General features: G+C 40.2%; 1 protein-coding gene across 4 annotated transcripts in view; it reads right to left on the bottom strand.

Moving 5' to 3' along the window:
* Positions 1–22,053, bottom strand: part of PIEZO2 (piezo type mechanosensitive ion channel component 2) — a 455,796-nt gene that overhangs the window by 123,935 nt on the left and 309,808 nt on the right. For all 4 annotated transcript variants that reach the window (XM_045065366.1, XM_004742696.3, XM_013051380.2 and 1 more), the window contains exons 8-9: positions 4,843–5,005; positions 1,454–1,573 (exon numbers count right to left, since the gene is read on the bottom strand). In XM_045065366.1, coding sequence (XP_044921301.1) covers positions 1,454–1,573; positions 4,843–5,005 — 283 coding nt within the window. The remainder of the gene's footprint in view (positions 1–1,453; positions 1,574–4,842; positions 5,006–22,053) is intronic.

Raw genomic sequence — 22,053 nt, 5'->3', positions numbered from 1 at the left:
CTGGCAACAAACATTGTCGGTTGTTTGCCTTGAAGTGATGGGCTCACTTCATGTACTTGCCAGGAATTCTCTGCCAAATCCTCATCTCTGAACACCCGTAACTCGTCTACTTGCAACTCCTCCCAGGGCCTGTGGTGTGTGGTGGGTGACGGCCAGCTCAGCTTACCCTTCCTACACTTGACCAAGCAAGGGCTTTTGAGCAAGACATCATCACCCCCTCACACGTGGTACTTTGTTGGACTTCCCATTTTGCCACACAGGATATTAAAAATATGGTGAGTTCTGAAGTAGAGATTTAAGAAGACGGATATCCATTTTGGGTTCACCAAGGACATTCATAAGTGAACTGGCCTCACCGCTTTGTTTCTTCAGAGTGCGTGGCCACCAAGGGTAGGGCTATGGGTGTGGGGGATTCGTGCCACCGCCTGGGTCTGCTTTTTGCTTTTGTATCAGCAGAATGCAAGTCAGCATAGTGAAAAGAAGGCACATATTTTAAATATTACTTAAATAAGAGTTTTGGGCTTTTGGAGGGTCTCAGGAATTCCCCAGAAGTCCATAGGTCTCTCCTTTTGAAAAATTCCTGGGCTATCTTCTATGGCTATCTGTCGTTTGTAAAAGAAGCAGCATGATCTGACACATGGTGTGATGAGAGAGAAAGGCCCCTGGAAATCCTCAGACATCTTAGGGCACCCCATGAGCCTGCAAGGCCATCCACTGCCCTGAGGCAGCTCATTCACTGCTTTGCACATGGTGGCCATGTTGAGAACAAGACCATGTGACTTCAGGAACCCACTGGCCACCAAATAAGTCAGAGAATCTACTCCTCAATTCTCTAACATGCTATCAAGCAAGTGGTTTGTATCTGTCATGATGACATTGCAAATGGGCATTTTTAATGAATCAGTAGAGCCCTGGGTTGAGTTCAGCATGGTCAATATTTTCTCCAAGGGTTATACGAATTACCCATCGTGACTCGTTTTTCCTTGTCAATCCATACTGTTGCCTGGGAGTCGTAAGAGATCCTTAATCATATTCACATAGACTGTTTTGTTCTAAGTGGTTACTTGAGTTATTACTGTGGCCAGCTGGCCAATGAAATGAAATTATTTTCTGCAATGTTTTTGACGCTGAGACTTTCCCTGCCTGGTGCTAACAGTTGCTTTGTTATTTTTTTGTTTGTTCTAAACACAAATCTATTTTTCTTTTTAAATTAAGTCTTTCTTTTGAGGATGAAGAGACTTCATAGGAAGCACTCAAATGTAAACTGGTGTTTTCATAGCACTGGGTTCCCCTCTCTGCATAGAGCTTTCTGCTACCGAGACTTCAAAATCAAACTCCTTCTGTAAACTATGCACAATCTGAGTTTGCATACGATATATGACTCATATTCAGCAATGTAACACAAAAGAAGCAAAATAAATTAGGGAATGGAAATTGCTTTCTTGTGGCTTACTTTTCTTTCGTCAGTTGGGTAATGGGTGGCATACCACAGGCTTCGCCTCCTCTCGGCTGTTATTTGGATGGGGCTACAAGCCAGGGCTCTGTCCTCTTCCTTGGTCCTGTCATCCTGCACCTGAGACACAGAATAACCCACAGGACAAGCTCTGCTTCCCAGAGCAGCTCCCTTAGTGCCCTGGGGGACCCCGAGAAAGTGTTTCCCCCGTGCCTTGATAATGATCAATTTTTTAAATGAATGTATATGATAGATGGGATTTCATCAAGACATTTTTAATAATGACACCAATGCTCCCTTGTAAATTCTCAGCACATCAGTGATACATCCTGATCCCTTCTAAGCCCCATAAATAACAGAGATAAGCTCTCATGTGAACTATCCACACCTTCCCACCAGGTATTCCAAATTCCACTCACCACGCAAATGGTTCTTAAAGGAAGAACCTTCAAAAAGTGCTCATTGGACTGTGTGACCCATCCATGGTTAGTTTTTAATTAAAAGGAAATTAAGTAAAGGTAGAATCATTGAGAGCTTACACACAACAGTAAGGAAGAACTTATCTAATGCACAAAACCATCACCTTGCCTTACATGACACTGGCCTACATTAGACAATTGGTCTAGAAGAGATATAAAGAAAGAGAGAGAGTGTAAGGGGCAGAATGCCCTTGAGTGCTTTTGTATGGTTTCCCAACAAAGGTGTTCCAACAAAAAGGGCATTAACACACCACTGATAGTGGAGTACAGGAAGGGAACTTAAGGTCTTGGTGCCCAATTTCTGGGTTCTGGTGTGCCAGGATAGAGCACCCATAGGGAGAACCCAAATGCCTTGGGTGGGAGTTCATGCATGCCAGGTGGGAGCCCATACACTACTTAATTCTTGACACCTGCTTCTCCCTCTCTCTCTCTCTCTCTCTCTTTCTTAAACATGCATCATAGACTTTCACCTCAGAACTCACATTTGCTGGCTGGCATTTTTCATGAAATGTGCCAGGTCATCTGGAACTATGATATAATCAGCCACCTGTCTTCCATCATTGCCTCAATGAGAAAGTGCTGTGTCCCAGCCCATTTAAAATACTGGCCACCTGAAATGTTGACGCTGGTATGAATTAGGCCCTGTTCTCCACACACCCCTCTAGACACGGCGGTCTATAAGACGGCTATTAAATCTACTTTCCTTTGTCCCCAGAGAGCCCTCGGCTGAGGAAGCCGAATGTCTCATGGGCCTGAGGGGCTATAACACAGGCTTCACCCATACAGAAGCATGACAACATGGGTATGTAAGCTCCTGTCATTCTGTGGGGCTGCCTGAGGTCTCACAGAGAAAGTGAAGAACACACGGAACGCTTATTAACTTGGATGCCTTAAAGTCATCTCCATCCCATGTAAGACGCTGTTGAGAAACCGTTCCCACAATATATTTTAATTCCTTTGGTATATACTTTTATTTGCACATGTGTGCCCATCCCTTACCTTCTGTGTGTTTATGGAGGAAGTGAACACAATGACATCACTGTAAAGCATTTTATGGCCACACGCAAGTTTTGGGAGCGAGTTGGAGAAAAATGTAAGACAAAATGATTGGCATTCCTTGTGACCCCAGAAAGCATTTTGTTGCATGCAGCTGCCATCAGTGGGGCCAAAGAAAGACGCCCTATGAGAACCCCACGAACAGAAGTGCCTCGTGGTCCCTGTTATCCAGGCCTGTCTCCCCAGTGGGGAGAAGGTGTCACACAGGAGGAAGGACAGGACACAGTCCCATTTCTGCAGGAAGCACTTCAGCTGAGGAGAAATGGGGACATCCAACTCCCCTCGTTCCATTGTACTGACTCGGATCCCATTTACTTGAGTTGGGTCGGCTTTTTTTCTGGTACAATGTCCAGTTCCTCTGAGTGGAGTGCTTGCCTCTGGGCGATATTCTATCCCCAGCTTAGCGTCTGAGGTAATTGGCTTTCAATACATATCCTGTCTGCCTGCCAGGCTGCCCAAGTGAATGTGTGAACAATAGTCTGCAGGTATGAACACAGAAAAGGCCCGAGAATCTAGAAGTGACAGGAGAGGACGTGTGACTTCATGCAGCCGTGCTCATTAGGAATGGCTTCTCAGGTGTGAACGCTCCCCTGGCAGGGGGTGGATGAGAGGTGTGACAACCCTGTCTACACTACTTTCCTGCCTTGTGTGCTGATGAGCTACCTGACGACTGAGCTTCTTAGAGTCAATTAGGATAAGAAATATAAGTGGCTAATGTTTTCTCTCACAAAAAGGGAAAAGAGAGAAGCTACCCAGGCTCTCTCACACGGCCCTCAAAGGTGGCATATGCCTTGTTAATAATACCCCATGGGAAGAAACCAGTTCTCTATTGTGCTTAAAGGAAAATCCCTGGTCCCCATACCTCACAATGGGGTACTTGGGAAACTCCAGGTACCACTGACAGCTGGGGTGTTCCTATCCCATCCACAGATGTTAGAGGTCTGAGAAGTTTCTGGAAGTCCGGGCACCAAGATAACAGTCTGGCTTGTCCCCAAAGCCCTAGCTTTGTTGTCAAATGTGGGTTTGAAGCTAATTCCTACTGCTCAGACCAAGTTACCTCTCTAACCTCACTTTCCTCATTTTTAGGATGGGTATGATACCTATTCAGAGTTACGTAGTGCATGAAATGGAGATAATGTAGAGGAATAGCCTTGTGTATGACCTGGCACTTAGTAAGTCCTCAATGAAGGTATCTTTGATTTTCCTCACCACTGACCATTCTTGCTGGTGATATATCAAAGGGAAACCAGGCTTTGTTCTAATAGCATATGTATTCCCATCGTGCTCTTCGCAAAAATAAAATATTAGCACCAGAACACTATAGCTATTTAAGAATTTAGCACTGGTGGGACACCTGGGTGGCTCAGTGGGTTGAGGCCTCTGCCTTCGGCTCAGGTCATGGTCCCTGGGTCCTGGGATCGAGCCCTGCATCGGGCTCTCTGCTCAGCAGGGAGCCTGCTTCCTCCTCTCTCTCTGACTGCCTCTCTCCCTACTTGTGATCTCTGTCTGTCAAATAAATAAATAAAATCTTTAAAAAAAAAAAAAGAATTTATCACTGGTAAGTCAGCAGTTAATAAGAATGGCCTGGGGTGCCTGGGCAGCTCAGTCAGTTAAGTGTCTGCCTTTGCGTCAAGTTATGATCTCGGGGTTCTGGGATCGAGCCCCACATCAGGCTCCCTGCTCGGCGGGGAGCCTGCTTTTCCCTCTCCCTCCCCCTGCTTGTGCTCCCTCTCTTGCTCTATTAAATGGATAAATAAAATCTTTTTAAAAAATTTTTAAAATAGGAATGGACCGGTTCCCCTGGAGTTTCCAGGTTACTCAGCCCATAAGATCACCAAACGTTTCGATCCTTACGAGGGGCTCCTGTAGCCAGATGCGGATGAGCGTTGCGAGCGTGTAGTACATCACCAGCAGGACGATGGGGTTGGCATGGTGATACCATGATAGGTCTGGGTTTGCTATGATCTTCCAGGTGCTGGAACAGTCTGTGTGAATGACTGATTTGATACCAAACAACCTGTTTCAAAACAAAGGAAAATAATAGGAAGATGCAATAAATTACATGTCCCTAACATAGAATAAAAACATCTTATTTTTAAGAGGCTTATGAGATAGCCCTAGGCTAAGCCATCCCAGTGTAGGTATTTCATTACTTTTCTGTATATACAACTGTATCCTTAAATGACATCTGTACATATACATATAATATGTATTATATAAATATACATATAATATACATATATACATATATATACGTTATATATACATATATAGAAAATATACATCCTTAAATCATATAAATGTGTGTTAATGTGTGTGCAAGTATATAAAATCAATGATCTTTACACTCACTCAAAAATCTAATACTATCTAATCTAATATATAATGCTAATACCATTAATCAGACTAATTTATCTAATAATAGCTCCTTGCATATCTATTAGAAATTTACATTTTAATTGCCAATCAACCCTATTAGATTCCTGCATTACTAAAATGCCAAGTATGTGGGGACACCTTACTAAGGTCAGCGAAATGGGCACCTATTTTATTTTTGGCAGGATTTAGTGTTAGCTATTCAGCTAGTGTTGATATTCTTAGGCAAATATTGAAATTGGACACAGTTCTCTGATTTAGCCATAAAAGCCAGATAGTATATACTAGAACTTCTGGAAGATATATATTTCTGTCAAATTTCATTTATGGGCAAATTCTCATTTTAAAATTTATGATCAATTATTTATTTTGAAATATAACTTTATGAAGCTTGTTAAATTTTGAAATGATATACTTTTTATGTTATTCCTACTATAGGATCAGAAGGTCTCTGACTCTATCATGGAAATTATATAAATATGATTCATTGGGAATTCATTTTACATTTTACATTTTACATTTTACCCTTTTTCTAAGAAAGGGTTTTATTAAATGAATAAAACATTTACATTAAGTGAGTCTCTTTCTATTGTTTGTATCTCTTAGATGTGAACTTCCATTAATGCTTTTGTTATATTCTTCATTCAGTTGTAAGATCTTCAAGAACTACACGTCCCTCACTTATAAAATCTCCCAGGGCTCTCACTGTTTTCTATCACAAGGCAAGTGTCATATTGGTGAATTGTTCAACATAGATTTTAGAGTAAGCTAAATAGAAACTAAACTTTCTTCAATTTTATCAGAAAAATGTAAGTTATAGTAGAACTTGCTCTTATTTCAAGGCTTTTCTTCTAAGTCTAGCAAGATTCTTTGTACTTAGCATTAGAGGAAAAATGTCCTGCTAACAAAAAAAAGAGTTATGTCCAGGGGCGCCTGGGTGGCTCAGTGGGTTAAAGCCTCTGTTCGGCTCAGGTCATGATCCCAGAGTCCTGGGATCGAGCCCTGCATCGGGGGTCTCTGCTCAGCAGGGAGCCGGCTTCTCCCTCTCTCTGCCTCCCTCTCTCTGCCTGCCTCTCTGCTTACTTGTGATCTCTGTCTGTCAAATAAATAAATAAAACCTTAAAAAAAAAAAAAGAGTTATGACCCTCTTAGAATGGTGGAACACTCTGAAAATGGTTTTGCAGTCCTAGATTAAAATGTTAATTTCTGGTATGTAGTGTGCAGAACTGAAAGCATTGAGATTTCAAATCAAACGTTAGCTGCAAGTCTCTGGATTAATCAGGCATAGGTTTCAGCCCCCAAGTCATTCCTCTTCTTGTCTCACACCTGGTGCATGCACTAACAATGACATCATCAATCACCAGTTTATATATACCTGTGTCAGAAAGTCAGTAGAAATTTCTGCAGCTGTCTGTAAACTGAACCACATGCCTCCTAAAAGTCTACATGGACACTCCACAGCTTACCATTAATATTATAGCTTATTACACACTGATTTTGCACACTTATGTAAGAATAGTGAGAATCAGTCTCATGTTTTGTACTACGAGTATGGACTAACTAACATGGGTCAGAAGCTCTAGAATGATGGATTGTGGTATCCTTTAAGGAACTTCTAACAGTATTAGACAAATATGGTTAAGACCTAAGAGTTCTCTGTTTTTTTTTTCTTTTTTTTTAATAGGTTGGATGCTCTAGATAAAAATTTTTATATAACATGGGAGGCTTGTACTTAAAGTTTCACATCATTTCTGGCACAAAAATTCTAGGATGCTGTGTAACACCCAACTATTATTTAACTTACTCAATTTTTTCTTGTGAATCTTCCCTATCCAGAATTGCTTCTTAATATTGACAATACAAAGAAAAGTGAAATTATCAGACCTGGCCTCCAGGAAACTCACTCTCGATCTCACCGCAGGGATGAGATATGCTTGTTTGAGGAGAGCAAGATGTTACAGAACCCCTTCTGTCTGGAGGTGTTTCTGTCTGGAAAGGGTAGTCAGGAGAAAGAATGTTCCCTGTTAGGATAGTCAAAGAAGGGTGTGGGTGAGTAAATGAGAGAAAAGAGAAGTCCTGTCAGATGTTGCCAGGCTGTGGGGCTGGGCTGGGAAGGTAAACTGGGCACAGTGAGAACAATCTTCTCTTTTTGTTACTGCCGCCTCATTGGATATATATAAACTTCCTTCTATCTTGATGATTCCCATATAACTGCTCATGTATTTACAGTGGTCCTAGTTCACAATGATTGAATAAAAATGCCCCTGTTGTTCATTGGTCAATAAAATACTCAAAATGACTATCTTATATCTCTCTCCATAGAAATGTCTCTTTGCCTGAGAAGCAAATAGTGACACAACCATGGAGCTCTGCATTCCTGCTTATTGCTCATTTAGAATCAGAAAGATAAAGCTTCTCTCTTCAATGCATTTGGAATACACTTGGACCCCAGGCTGGTTCTATCAATAACAGTCAAGGTGCATTGGGTGGGCGGCTCACCATCTCTGAAAATCCAGGTCCTTATAAAACCTAATAGAATTGGGGGTAGACAGGGGTGTGAGCACATGAACAAAGAAAGAGCATTTTCCAGAAGATCTTAAGAACTCACAAACTCTTCTATTTTTCAGAGGATGGTTGGAGACAGCTTCCTCTGTGATGGTCAGTTTCCAGTAGAAACATATCAGACCCTTGGGGCACACGCTCCTGCTTTGGTATCTGGTCTGTCCTGCTCTCCTATTTCACTCCCAACATCCCTGTCCACAGAACACATCCTCAGCTTCTCTTCCTGAACAGTTGTAACACAAAGGGTGGTCTCTAGTTTCTCTCTCCTCTACAGTGTGACCATTGTTAGAGTCACCTTCAGAAAACTCAAGTCCAGCATGCCACCTTCTTCTTCCCATTTCCTATTTTCTTTTCATTTGCTGTCTGGAGAATAACCCCAAGTCCCAGCAAATTACCTCCCAGGCCTCAAGCAGCCAGGTCTCCTCTCCTTTCTCCCAGACACCATGAACTCAAGCTATGCTGGGCTATTTGGGGTTTACCATAAAATCTCATTCCCTTTGGCCTTGCTACTTCTTGTTTGACCAGAGTGATTTCCAGATAGCTGTGACTTTTCAGGGTTTGCCAAATCAATGATTGGGGTATGTGCTCCAGGGAGGCTCTGTCCTCTCCTTGGCAATGCAAAACCAAGGCAGCAGGCCAGGCAGACTCTGAGACTCTCAGATATCTCTCAGGACCACTCGAGGTCCACCCCAACTGCACCCCATAATCTACACATATCCACCTACTCCTTCCAAGTATGCTCAACCACTCCAAATTACTACAGGGGACCCAGGGACACTAGCGGCCCAGGAATGCATAATTATATTACCATCATAACCCATCACCTGAACCCTCATGCTCATTGATGATGGTTGGTGTTGCTGAAAGCATTAATTCTTCATTCTTCCTTTTGGTCTAGATGGCCTATAGTTAATGTAAAGCTGATCCTCTAAAAGTAGTTTCCAACACTCTTCATTTGGCTTCTTTTTCTTGTTCCTTTCTGTTATGGGGGGACATCCTGGACATCATCAACGTCTACCTCTTGGGAGTTAGGGAATCCACCTCTGGGAAATGTAGGATTTCTAACTGGAATAAATTTGTCCTGTCCAACGCATAAACAAGAACAGTATTTGCAGTCATAATTTGTAGTTGGATTATGGTTAGTTTATGTGCTTATCTCTGCCAGCTTGATTCTAATTTCTTTGAAAAGGGATATGTGTTTTGTCATCTTGCTTTGATGGACTTGCCTAGAATATAGCAAGTTTTAAGTGTAAGCTTCTGCGAATGAGTTAAAAGCACTAAGGCTAAATTATACCACGAAGTTATAGCAGGTGACCGTGGTTACAGCAGGAGTAGAGACTAAGGGATAGCAAGGTTACTGCTTTTGAAAAAGGGAAAGAGAAAGAAGGAATGGGAAGGAAACATAGCTCACAGGAGAATTCTAGAATTTTTAGAGAACCATTGCTGCAGCTCCGGCCACACCCTGCATCATTTTAGTGCCCTCAGTCTAGGAAATAAGAACACAGAATAAGCCTAACAAAGACGTCGAAAGGACACTTTATCTAAATTCTGTCTTAGATCATATGTAACAGAATTATTTTTGTTCTCTACAGGCTGCCAATAAGAATTAAGAACTTTATCTTTTGGAAGAGTCGATACATAAATGCACATAGATGAGAAGTAACTTCTTCAACTCCAGAGGTTGATAATTAAGAAGCAGTAAGAGATTCGAATACCCAATAAGAACAAAATATGGAGCAGCCTGGAACATTCTTTCAAGACCCCCCCCAAAACTGTGCCTTACTCAGATTATTATGTGTAAAAATCCATTTCACCCCTTTCAATAGAAGAGGACCTTGGAGCTACAAGGAGTATCCCTGATCCCAGAACATTGGTTATTCTTCACCTGCAGGCCCAAGCGGACAGCTGACTCTCTCAGCTCTGTTGGGCTCTGTGGGCTCACTGTAGATGTTTCTCCACCTGCCCGGGGGCACTGGTTTTGCACTTTTTTTTTCCCTCTTCCTCCAAGGCACTCATAATATCTGACAACATATGGTGACTACAAATTGGCAGCGTATTTGTTTCAATTTGCACATGTTGGCAGATTTATAAAACCTCCACCTGTTTTCAGTTTCCTCCAGACCACATCTGCTTGGTTGCTAGTAATACAGATACCCAGCCACTTGCGAAAGAACTATGTAATACTGAAAATAAGACCACATTTTTAAAAAATCTTAATTGTGGTAAAATAGACATAACATAAAATTTACCGTCTTAAATGTTGAAGTGTACAAGGTAGTGGTATATTAACTATAGTCATCGTGCTCTGCAACCAAGCTCTAGAACAATGTCACTGGTTAAAACTGAAACTCTCTACCTGTTAAACAATAACCCCTTTCCCTTAGCACGTGGCACCCGCCATTTTACTTTCAGTCTCTATGGATTTGACTACCTAGGTCCCTCATACAAATGGAATCACGTAGTATTTGTTCTTTTGTATCTAGCTTATTTTACTGACCATTATGTCCTCAAGGGTCATCCATGTTGTAGCCTGAGTCAGAATTTCCTTCCTTTTGAAGATTGAATAATATTCCATTGTATGTATGGACCACATTTTGTTTATCCACTTCTCTGTAAATCAACATTCACCTTTAACTCATTGCAAATAATGCTGCTAGGACCACAAGTGTACAAATGTCACTTCAAATCCTTGCTTTCAATTCTTTTAGGTATAGTTCCAGAAGTAGGATTGTTGGACCTTTCTATTGGTAATTTTGTGAGGAACCTCCACACTGTTTTTCATTGTGGTTACACTGTTTACAACCCCATCAGCAGAGCAGAAGGGCTCTAGTCTTTCTTACATTATTCCCAGAACTTGTTATATGTTCTACGGTTTGATAGCAACCATCTTAGTGGGGGTGAGAGTGGACATTGCATTTTTCATTGAGCTTTTTGTTCTTCAGATCTCAGAGCTTTTTATGATCTAGGGAGATGTGGATAAGTATGCGGTTAGGTTGATTGTGAAGTCTGGGCAGGTTTTACATCCTCTTATGAAACCAGGGAATATATTCTCTCCAACTACAGTAAAATGATTGCTTCAGGGCAGTAATTGTCTAGAGTAACTATATATTTTTTTTAAGATTTTATTTATTTATTTGACAGAGATCACAAGTAGGCAGAGAGGCAGGCAGAGAGAGAGGAGGAAGCAGGCTCCCTGCTGAGCAGAGAGCCCAATGCGGGGCTCGATCCCAGGACCCTGAGATCATGACCTGAGCCGAAGGCAGAGGCTTAACCCACTGAGCCACCCAGGCACCCGAGAAACTATCTTTTAACAACCCTCTCATTTAACCTTAGATCCTTTAATCAAAATAAATGGGGGACTGAATGGAAGGAAGAAACAGAAAGGGAAGGAGGGAGGAGGGACAGGTATTTCTCAGGGAGTTTGAGTGCGAAGGGTGGGCTGTAGGTTAGGAACCAAGCTCAGAAGGGAGGAGGCCCACTGAAGTCTGGGATAGCTCCACCAAGACAAGATTTTCCCATCGTCAGACCTCCAGGATGTTTGTTTAGCCATTTCTATTCTGAGACCATTTTCCCTGGAAAGGGGTTTGGTGGCAGACCCCAAGGGTCCAAGGGTCCTAGTGCTCCCCATGCTGAGTATTCTGAGTATTCAAGAAGCCAAATGAGTCAGCGGTCATTATCACTGATGGCTACACACACTCACCTGAGTCAGGTGGGTACCCAGGAACAAACAGCAAGTAGATTCAAAGAGGGAAAGGTGACGTCTCCTTTCTATAAGTAAATCATGGTTCAGAGAGAAGCATAGAGCCTTCGAGACAACTGTGTTTGAAGGTATAAAGCTAGCCCTAAGGGAAGCTGCCCAGAAAATGTCCTTGGCAACCCCGACCTCTTACACCAACATGGGTACCCTGTGGAAGTAACTTCAGGGGAAATCACCAACCACTTAAAAATAACCAGCTTTCCTTTCTTCTTCCAGCCCTGCCCATTCTTTCCCTCCCCTGATGACCACAAGTCTAGGGGTAACAAGATGTGGGTTATTTTTAAAAGTTAAAAAAAGTGATGAAGATTCGGGTGGTACATACTTGATTAATATTTTGATTTTAAAGTTAATCCCTTGAGTTAAATGGCCTTAGCATGAACTCACAATAAACTTGAAAATAATCAGAGGCTGTAGGTCTCGATAAAAAGAACAGGAATCCTGTACCCCTGGGGATAAAAATATATGTTTATAAAAAATAAAAAATTATATAAAAAAAAAACCATGGAAATAGAAAAAAAAAAGAACAGGAATCTAGATATGCCACTTGAATTATCAACTGTGTGACCTTGCATATGGCATTTAGACATTTCTGAGCCTCAATTTCCTCCCTTGGAAATAATTCTCCTGCCAGTTCAACTTGGAATTGTTTATATGGGGTTTGCAAATATCCTAGGTACAACAGTTTCAGATTGTAAGCACTACAGCCAGTAAACTTCTTTTCAAATAGGACAGGTATTAATTTTTTTCCTTGCATAAAAATATAGATCCAGATGAGTCAAGCTGGAATTATAGACCTATTTTTTGAATAGTACTATAAATAGCTAATGTCCAGATTTGGTGATATTAATGAGAAATAAATGAAGAACTGTTCCTTGATGAAACATTCAGGTTATAATCTAAATATTCACATTTTTTTAAAGATTCTATTTATTTATTTGAGAGAGAGAGAGGGAGGGAAGGAGAGCAGGGGAGGGCCAGAGAGAGAAGCAGTTTCCATGCTGAGCAGGACCCTGACTTGGGGCTCCATATCAGAACCCTGAGATCATGACGTAAGCTAAGGCAGATGCTTAACCAACTGAGCCACCCAGATGCCCCACAAATACGCATGTATACTTCTTTCTCATATAGAGAACATACCTTTCCTGCTCTAAGGAAAACCATTTCAAAATGCTACCCAGTTATACAAATCACCAGCTGGATCCCTACATGGTGCTTGGTCATTTCTTACAGTTCAAGAAGTACTCCATATTGTTCTGCAAAATTGCACCAACTAGTAACATCACAACTGCAGCAAAATCTCCCATCTGGAAATCTAGAGTTTGGGCAACACACTACAGGCTGGATGCTAGACAGGAATTGGTTGGGATAACTTCTCGCCTAGCAGACCAGTAAGTCTCTCGTAGGCAGTTCTTGATTCTTCTCATTAGAAGGAACTTCCTTGTCCATTGTCTCTCTTGACCCACTGATATTGGCCAATATGAACTTCATCTGCTCCCCAGACCCATCTCAACTGTTATGTGTGGTTCCATTTTGGCCTATTTAATGTCCATAGTCCTCATTTAAGCACAGATCACAATGTGTTTCATCATTAGTCTCCTGTTATATGTCTGTGTCCTGTGTCTTGAAATAGGTCATGAACTCCTTAAGGGCCAATATCATACAGTTCTTGGCATCTTCTAAAACACCTACAGTAGTTTTCCAAACAGCCCATACTCAGATTTATGATAAGCGTGGCCCTAGGAGTAGCCTTCCTAATACAATTTCAAGAATAATTCAAGATATCACTTAAAAGATTTTAGATTTCTATCATGTAATCAATGCAAAAACGTTGCAGCCAATATCAGTATTACAAATGTATTTTTCAAAGACTCAGGTAAGAAGATCTTGAAATTGCCTGTTTCTTTGATCAGTTTGACACTAACTGCTTTCTCAAAGTCTAACAGCTCACTCAACAGCCCAAAGATGAATGGTTCAAGGCTGGTTGTTGAGTGAACATCACTAAGGACAAGTGCAGTCACTTTCTAAAACGTGTTTCCCAAACTACCTATGAGGACCATCCAGGAAATACCCATTCATTGGGTACAGACACATTTGTGAAATACAAGAAAAAGTAACTAATAGAAAAATAATCACACACCTGAGTGCCACACCATTGCCAAACTGCTATATAGATTTTTAATGCTTCCTTTTTTCAGATACATCTGTGTTTAACTTGTTGAAAATTTGTTTCAGACAATTCATGGAACAGCAATGACCTGCTACATAGAGTATCCAGAAGCCCTTGTCAGAATATTGTCAGTAGTCTACTACTAAAGGTTTGATCACCTCTAATTAACCTTTTACTCTGATGCATCTTTCAAAATAAATATTTATATTCTTACATCCCACATATTAGTGAGATCATATAATTGTTTTTCTCTGATTGACTTATTTTGCTCAGCATAAAATCCTCTAGTTCCATCCATGTCATTGTAAATAGCAATGATTTGATGGCTGTGTATTCCTGTGTGTGTGTGTGTGTGTGTGTATGCGTGCATGCGTGTGTGTGTGCGTGCATATGTGTATTTCACATCTTCTTTAAGAAACAAGGTAGTGGGGGTACGTGGGTGACTCAGTGGGTTAAGCCTCTGCCTTTGGCTCCAGTCATGATCTCAGGGTCCTGGGATTGAGCCCCCGCATCGGGCTTTCTGCTCAGCAGGGAGCCTGCTTCCCCCCTCTCTCTCTGCTTGCCCCTCTGCCTACTTGTGATCTCTCTGTCAAATAAATAAATAAAATTTTTTTTTTTAAAAAAAGGAAAGAAAAGAAACAAGGCAGTGGATCATAGGGGAAGAGAGGGAAAAAAATGAAACAAGCTGAAACCAGAGAGGGAGACAAACCATAAGAGACTCTTAATCTCAGGAAACAAACTGAGGGTTGCTGGAGGAGAGGGGGGTGGAAGAGATGGGGTGGCCAGGGGATGGACACTGGGAAGGTTATGTGTTATGGTAAGTGCTGTGACTTGTGTAAGACTGATGAATCACAGATCTGTATGCTGAAACAAGCAATACATTATATGTTAATTAAAAAAATAAAAGGAAATAAAAAAATAAACATTTAGAACTACTCTTCACAATATAATTAACATTCTTAAAACTATCAATACAGTCAGTGATGAAGATGATAATTCCCTTTTGCTGTGTGTACAGGGGGAGATTCTTTAAGATCATTGAGGAAACACTGTTGTGCTTTGTGTCATCAGGGTGTCTGACAGCTAGTTGGAAGAGGAGTTCCCCAATCTAGCACTGTAAAAGGAATGCCGGCACACCGAAGCTCTTCCTGATGAACCCCAAACCCTGAAAAGAATGGAAGGAACCAGGGATCTGATGGTGTTCAGTCAGCCAACGGGATCAGCTCTCCCAGGTGAAGAAAAAGTCATGGACCTGGTGCCTAAGAGTTGCCACACGTCCTGTTGGATGGGACCAGCATCTCTCTCTGCAGTTTTCTATTTAGTGAGGACAGATTGGAGAACACCAAGCTGCTCATGAACGTCTACTTCCCAAGGTTCTAAAAACAGTACAGGCCCAAAGACAGCCAAAACACAGAGGCATGATACTTTGGATTAAACTGGATTTCATAAATAAAACTTGAAAGTTAACATCTATATCTAACCCAAATAAATCAGCGGCTCCACAGACTTTTGGAACTGGACTAGACTGAAATCTGTGTACTTCTTTTGTGTTATATAGGTCACTATTTTTAAGGAAATGGAGTATGTCTTAAATTAAGACACTTTTGAATATGATAGAACTTTTTTTTCAAGATTTGGAAAGTCTTTATGATCTTTCACGACCTTGCAGCCAATGTTGGGAACATCTGTTCCATTATATGTCATTGCATGGGTAGAGGCATAAGGTGTGAGAGTGTGCACTGGTCTTCAGAAGTATCTGATAATTTCTATTTTTCTTTTTCTTTTTTTTTTAATTTTAAAGATTTTATTTATTTATTTGACAGACAGAGATCACAGGTAGGCAGAGAGGCAGGCAGAGAGAAAGGAAGGGAGGCAGGCTCGCTGCTGAGCAGAGAGCCCGATGCGGGGCTCAATCCCAGGATCCTGGGATCATGACCTGAGCCAAAGGCAGCAGCTTTAACCCACTGAGCCACCCAGGTGCCCCGAGAATTTCTACTTTTAAGACAGAAAATGTTAGGGCACCTGGGTGGTTCAGTTGGTTAGGCATGGCTCAGGTCATGATCTCAGGGCCCTGAGATGGAGCTCTGCTTTGGGCCCCCTGCTTACTCCCTGTGACCCTGCTTGTGATCTCTCCCCATCTCTCTAAATAAATAAATAAAATCTTTTAAAAAAAGGACAAAAAATGTTTCCATTGATTTGTCTTAGTATTTTTGTCTTTTTAATTAAAAATGTTAGCTTTCAGATTCTTTAATTTTGAGTAAGTAATTTCCTGTTGTATGTGTGATTTTGAATTACTCACTTTTTATAGATTTTGGAGATTTCTCCTAACAAAAACTACCTGAAGCTTCTTTCCTTATCCCCTTTATAATTATGATGCATTTTTAACTGTCCACTCAACAATGACAGTATTTAAGAGAAATACTACATACAGCCCTGAATTTTTTTTTTTCTTCACACCCACTACTAAAGGCACTAAAACTCCATCTATTATCTAGTGTATGGAGAAATAAAAGACAGCCTGAGAGCTGTGTACTATTTTGGTGAATGATTGAGGGAATAATATCTTCCTTGAATTCCTTTTCATTCTCTTATATGGCCTTGCTTCAATTGAAACAAAGTATCAGTGTCATTGGCAAATATCTTCTCCCATTCCCTGGGTTGCCTCTTTGTTTTGTTGACTATTTCCTTTCCTGTGCAGAAGCTTTTTATCTCGATGAATTCCCAAAAGTTTGTTTTAGCTTTTGTTTCCTTTGCCTTTGGAGACATGTCTTGAAAGAGGTTACTGTGGCCGATGTCAAAGAGGTTACTGCCTATGTTCTCCTCTAGGATTTTGATAGATTCCTGCCTCACATTGAGGTCTTTTATCCATTTTGAGTTTAATCTTTGTGTGTGGTGTCAGAGAATGGTCAAGTTTCATTCTTCTATACATAGCTGTCCAATTTTCCTAGCACCATTTAGTGAAGAGACTTTCTTTTTTCCACTGGATTTTTTTTCCTGCTTTGTCGAAGATTATTTGACCATAGAGTTGCAGGTCCATATCTGGGCTCTCTACTCTGTTCCACTGGTCTGTGTGTCTATTTTTGTGCTAGTGCCAAGCTGTCTTGGTGATCACGGCTTTGTAGTAAAGCTTGAAATCAGGCAACTACTAGGTATTTACCCCAAAGATACAGATGCAGTGACAAGAAGGGTCATATGCACCCCAATGTTCATAGCAGCAATGGCCACAGTCAACAAACTGTGGAAAGAGCCAAGATGCCCTTCAACAAATGGAAAAAGAAGATATGGGTTATATATACAATGGAATATTACACCTCCATCAAAGAGGACGAATACTCGACTTCTGTATCAACATGGATGGGACTGGAGGAGATTATACTGAGTGAAATAAGTCAAGCAGAGAAAGTCAATTATCAATGGTTTCACTTGAGGAGCATAAGAAATAACATGGAGGACACCAGGAGAAGGAAAGGAAAAGTGAATTGGAGGAAATCAGAGGGGGAGACAAACCATGAGAGACTGTGGACTCTAAGAAACAAACTGAGGGTTTTGGAAGGGAGGGGGCTAGAGGGATGGGTGAGCCTGGTGGTGGGTATTAAGGAGGACACATATTGCATGGAGCACTGGTTGCAATGCATAATCAATCTTGGAACAATGAAAAAATAAAACAGAATTTTTAAAAAAGAAACAAAGTATCAGGGGCTTCTGGGTGGCCCAGTTGGTTTAGCATTTGACTCTTGTTATTGGCTCGGGTCATCATCTCAGGATCCTAAGACAGAGCCCCACAGTGGCCTCCTTGCTCCCCGGGGAGTCTGCTTGGGAATCTCCCTCTCTCTCTCTCTCTCTGCCCCTCCCACCACTTGGGCATGCATGCTCTTTCTCAAATAAAATAAATAAATCTTAAAAAACAAGGAAAAATAAAGTGTCTGGAGAAAAAGAAAAGGGAGAAGTGAATACATTTATGTGCCATCAACAGGTACCAATATAGGCAAGATAAAGTCCATCTTTGAAGTATCAGAGGGAAGACGGGTCCTATAAAAATGTGTCCACAATGCAATGGATTGAACTCAACCACATATAAATAAAATTCTTTTAAATTTTAAAAATTGGATGTATAGACAGAACTAATAAAACACACAAATAAATGCCCTTTGCTTAGATAAAACAGATACTAGCATTCTGACACATTGCAGCTTCTCTTACGTTAAAGCAAAAAAAAAAAAAAAAAAAAAGTCAGTGGCCTTCTTCATGATTCTCTTGCTTCTCCTCTCCCTTCTCCACCAAACACTGTTTTGAGATTAGTGTATATCATTTCCATAAGCATCTACTCACTTTTACTACATATTTCTACATCCATTAAATAATGCATACTATTGTTCTATGAATTTGACTTTATATAAGTGGTCATAAATGGTTATATTTGTATATACTCTTAAGCACATATTTAATAGAAGTCATCTTAATTTCTGGGTGGTATTTCATTGCATAAATAAACCAAGTGTTCTAGAAATTCAGAAATGGAATATTTTACAGGAGAAGAAAGAAACAAACATCATTAATCTGCGGGGAAGTTGTACTAAAAATAAAGGCAATAGGAAGGTGACATAAAAGCCTTCAAGATCTATTTTTAGAACATTCGATTCTTTTTTTTAAGATGATGGATTTCTTTATTTTTATTTACTTCTATTTTTTAAAGATTTTATTTATTTATTTGAGAGACAGAGATAGCAAGAGAGGGCATGAGCAGAGTGGAGAGGGAGAAGAAAGATCTCCGCTGAGCAGGAAGCCCCATGCGAGGCTCAATCCCAGGACCCTGGGATCATGACCTGGGCCGCAGGCAGACATTTAACTGACTGAGCCACCCAGGTGTCCCCTGCATTTACTTCTTATGTATAGCTTCCTCTATGGTACTTGTCAAAGCTTCTGTAGGGTTTATGTGTTAGATATAGACAAATCCTTGCATATGCATGCATATTTAAGAATGTTTATTGGGCAGGGTCAGCTGTAGGACAAAGCTACTAAATCTCTAATTGACCATGACAGGGTATGTCCAAGTAAGTTATGGCGTATCCATTACATTGCAGATAAAGAATATCTCTATATATTTGACATAGAAAATGTTGCAAGGGATATTTCAAAGTAAGTTTTAAATTTTGGAATAATTTGAGATTTACAGAAAACTTGCAAAGATTTCACAGAGGTTTCCCCACACCCAGTTTCCTCTATTGTTAACACCTTAAATTAGCATAGTACCTTTGTTACCACCAGAGAACCAATACTAGCACGTTTTTCTTAAAACCAAAGTCCATTCTATTTTTCAGATTTCCTTAGTTTTTACCTAATGCCCTTTTTCTGCTCTGGCATCCCATCAATAATGGGGCATCACAGTTGGTCATCATGTCTCCTTAAGCTCCTCCAGATTGTAACATCTTCTCAGATTTTTCTTGTTTCTGATGACCTTGACAGCTTTGGGTACTGACCAGATATTCTGTAGACTGACCCTTAGTTGTAGTTTGTTTGTTTGCTCATGGTTAGCAAGAGTTACAGATGTGGGGGTAGGAAGACCACAGAGGTCAAGTACCATTCTCGTGATGTCACACAAAGGATACATGCCTTCAACATGACTTATTATCGATGAGATTAATTCTGACCACAGAGCTGAGGTAGTGTTTGCTAGGTTTTTCCACTGTGAAGTTGATCTTTACCTCCTGTCCTTATTTTACACTTTGGAAAGAAGTTACTGTGTTCTGCCCATACTAACAGGGTGGGAAGTTATGCCCCACCTTCCTGAGGGGTCAGTATCAACAATTAATGATGTGGAATTCTTTCATAGGAGAAGACTGTCTCTTCTCCCTTCTTTATATATTAAATCATTTACATAGATCCCTGTGGACTCATGGATCTGTGTTTTATGTGTATTTGTATCCATATGAACCCATGGATATGGTTTTAATCCAATACTGCTTTATTTATTTGGTTGTTCAAATTGTTCGAGCTTTGACCACTATGAATTCTTTCAGTTTACTCTAGCTTTCCTTTGACACGTCTATTACTTTGTTATTTTCTGGCACTACAATGGGCTCCAGACTCATAGTCCTTGACTAAACCCTAGAATCAACCATTTCTGCAAGGAGCCCTGGTTCCTTTCATGGGAGAATGGTATTAGAAACCAAGCTCTGGGCACTAAGTGTGCTCATTGCCACTGGGGTGTCACCACTTGCATGCCCTTTCTGCTGACAGAGCAAGGAAGTACTTGTGTGCATATTAACCCATGCACACACAAGTATCTCTATATATTTGTGTATGTAACCTTCTGTATCTACACTAACATACACCTGAGTTCATGCTGATGTCTCTACACTGCTGTCAAATGGTCCTAGCCTTCTGCCCTTGATTATCTGTGAACTTGCACTCAGACAGTAAGAAACCTGGTCTCCAATCTGCCTTGCATTTACTTATTCATATAATCCCAGTATACATGTACAGTGGTCTCAGGATTATTAACACAGAGCACTACAGTCAACAACTTTATCAACTAGAGTATAATACTTAATGGACTGTTCTTTTTGTCTCTAGTCTTACAATTCTACTCATGTTCAAAGTTACTTAAGTAAACACCTTTCTTCCTATCTTTTCAGTGACGTTATATCATACATTTGGAACACAGATTATTTTTCCCCAGTCTGCATTCCATGCTAGGATCTTCCAATCTCCTTTTTGATTATTTTTAAATTTGCATACTTCAAGGTTCACTATATATGCTATAAAGTTCAGTGGGTTTTGACAAATGTTTGGTGTCATGTAGCCTCCACTATAGTATCATACAGAGTAATTTTGCCACCTTAAAATGCCCCATTCTTCACCCATTCAGCCTTCTACCACCCCTCCCCACAAACTATTGGAAACCATGGATATATTTTCCATCTGTACACTTTTGCCTTTTCTAAAATGTCACATAAGTGAAATCATACAGGATGTAGCCGTTTGGAACTGACTTTTTCACTTTGCAATATGCATTTAGGTGTTACCCTTCCAGCCTTACTCTGACCTTATATATGTTCTTATGTGTATGTAAATATACTAGGAAAATATTTGGAAAGATACTTATTATTGGACTCAGCTATCTCTGGCGGAAAGGAATTGAATTTCAGATAGCAGCAAAGCAGAGGAGGAAAGCTTTTGATTTAATTCTCTCACATACTATATATATATATATTTATATTTCTGGATGATTTAGCCTTTTTCTGATGAGCACGCATCACTACTGTAATTTTCAAGATTATTTTAAAAAATTCCACTCTCTGCCACATTTCTTTCTTTGTTCATGTCCTTGAATTCTTAGATGTTCATTTCTATAACTGATATAAAGAGTTTTGATTAAACGAATTTATAATTTATACAGAATAGATTCGGCACTCCTTTGGTTATGCATTTTGCCCATTTTAATGTTTAAAACAATATTAAACCCAGTTTTCCTTCCTTAGACAAGCATCCTTGCCTTCTTTCTTTTCTCTCTCTGTGTTCTTTTCCCGTTTTTCTTTAATACACTGAACCTTAACAGGCATTACACATTAGCGCAACACAAGGCTTACAAAGAGTTTTCTAAAGAATTACTCTGAGAACTGCCAAGAGGTGGTTGCATCACCCATTCTGAGAAAAAGACAAAAGAAACTGGCATTATCTTCCAATAATTTCAGCTACAAGTTATGCAGCACTTACAGATAAAGGCAAACACAGCCTTGGACAAGACCACAGTTGTGTACCCCTCTCCTCTCTTTGCCTCATAAAAACTAAACCTTCTTCCACTCAGGGAGCTAAAATTTTGAGAGATTTCTTGAAGCACATGAAATGAATAATGGCTTTAACTTCTAAATGAGTATTTTAACTATCTTTTTTCTTTAACAATGTCAAAAGGAAAAGGAGTTTCTGGTAAAGAAAAAAAAAAATCTATCCAAAAGTCAAAGGACTAAGCAATTACATCACAAGGACTTGTTATTATAGAAGCAGATTTTATAAGCAAAGGACAGAATAAAGACATAAAATATGGTCTTATCCCAAGGCAAACTTAACAACGAATAAGTCTAGGAAAACTTGAAATAGCATGATGGCATTTAATTAAAATAAAACCGATCTTGTAGATAGTCATATGTCACAGAACTTCAAACTTCAATAGTTGGAGACAGGATGTCGAATTATTACTTGATAT

This window comes from Mustela putorius, unplaced genomic scaffold (genome assembly GCF_011764305.1).
Source record: "Mustela putorius furo isolate JIRA1106 unplaced genomic scaffold, ASM1176430v1.1 tig00003858_pilon_pilon_pilon, whole genome shotgun sequence".
Taxonomy (NCBI): domain Eukaryota; kingdom Metazoa; phylum Chordata; class Mammalia; order Carnivora; family Mustelidae; genus Mustela; species Mustela putorius.
Note: the sequence above shows the minus strand (reverse complement) of the source record. Positions and strands in the feature narration are given on the sequence as shown.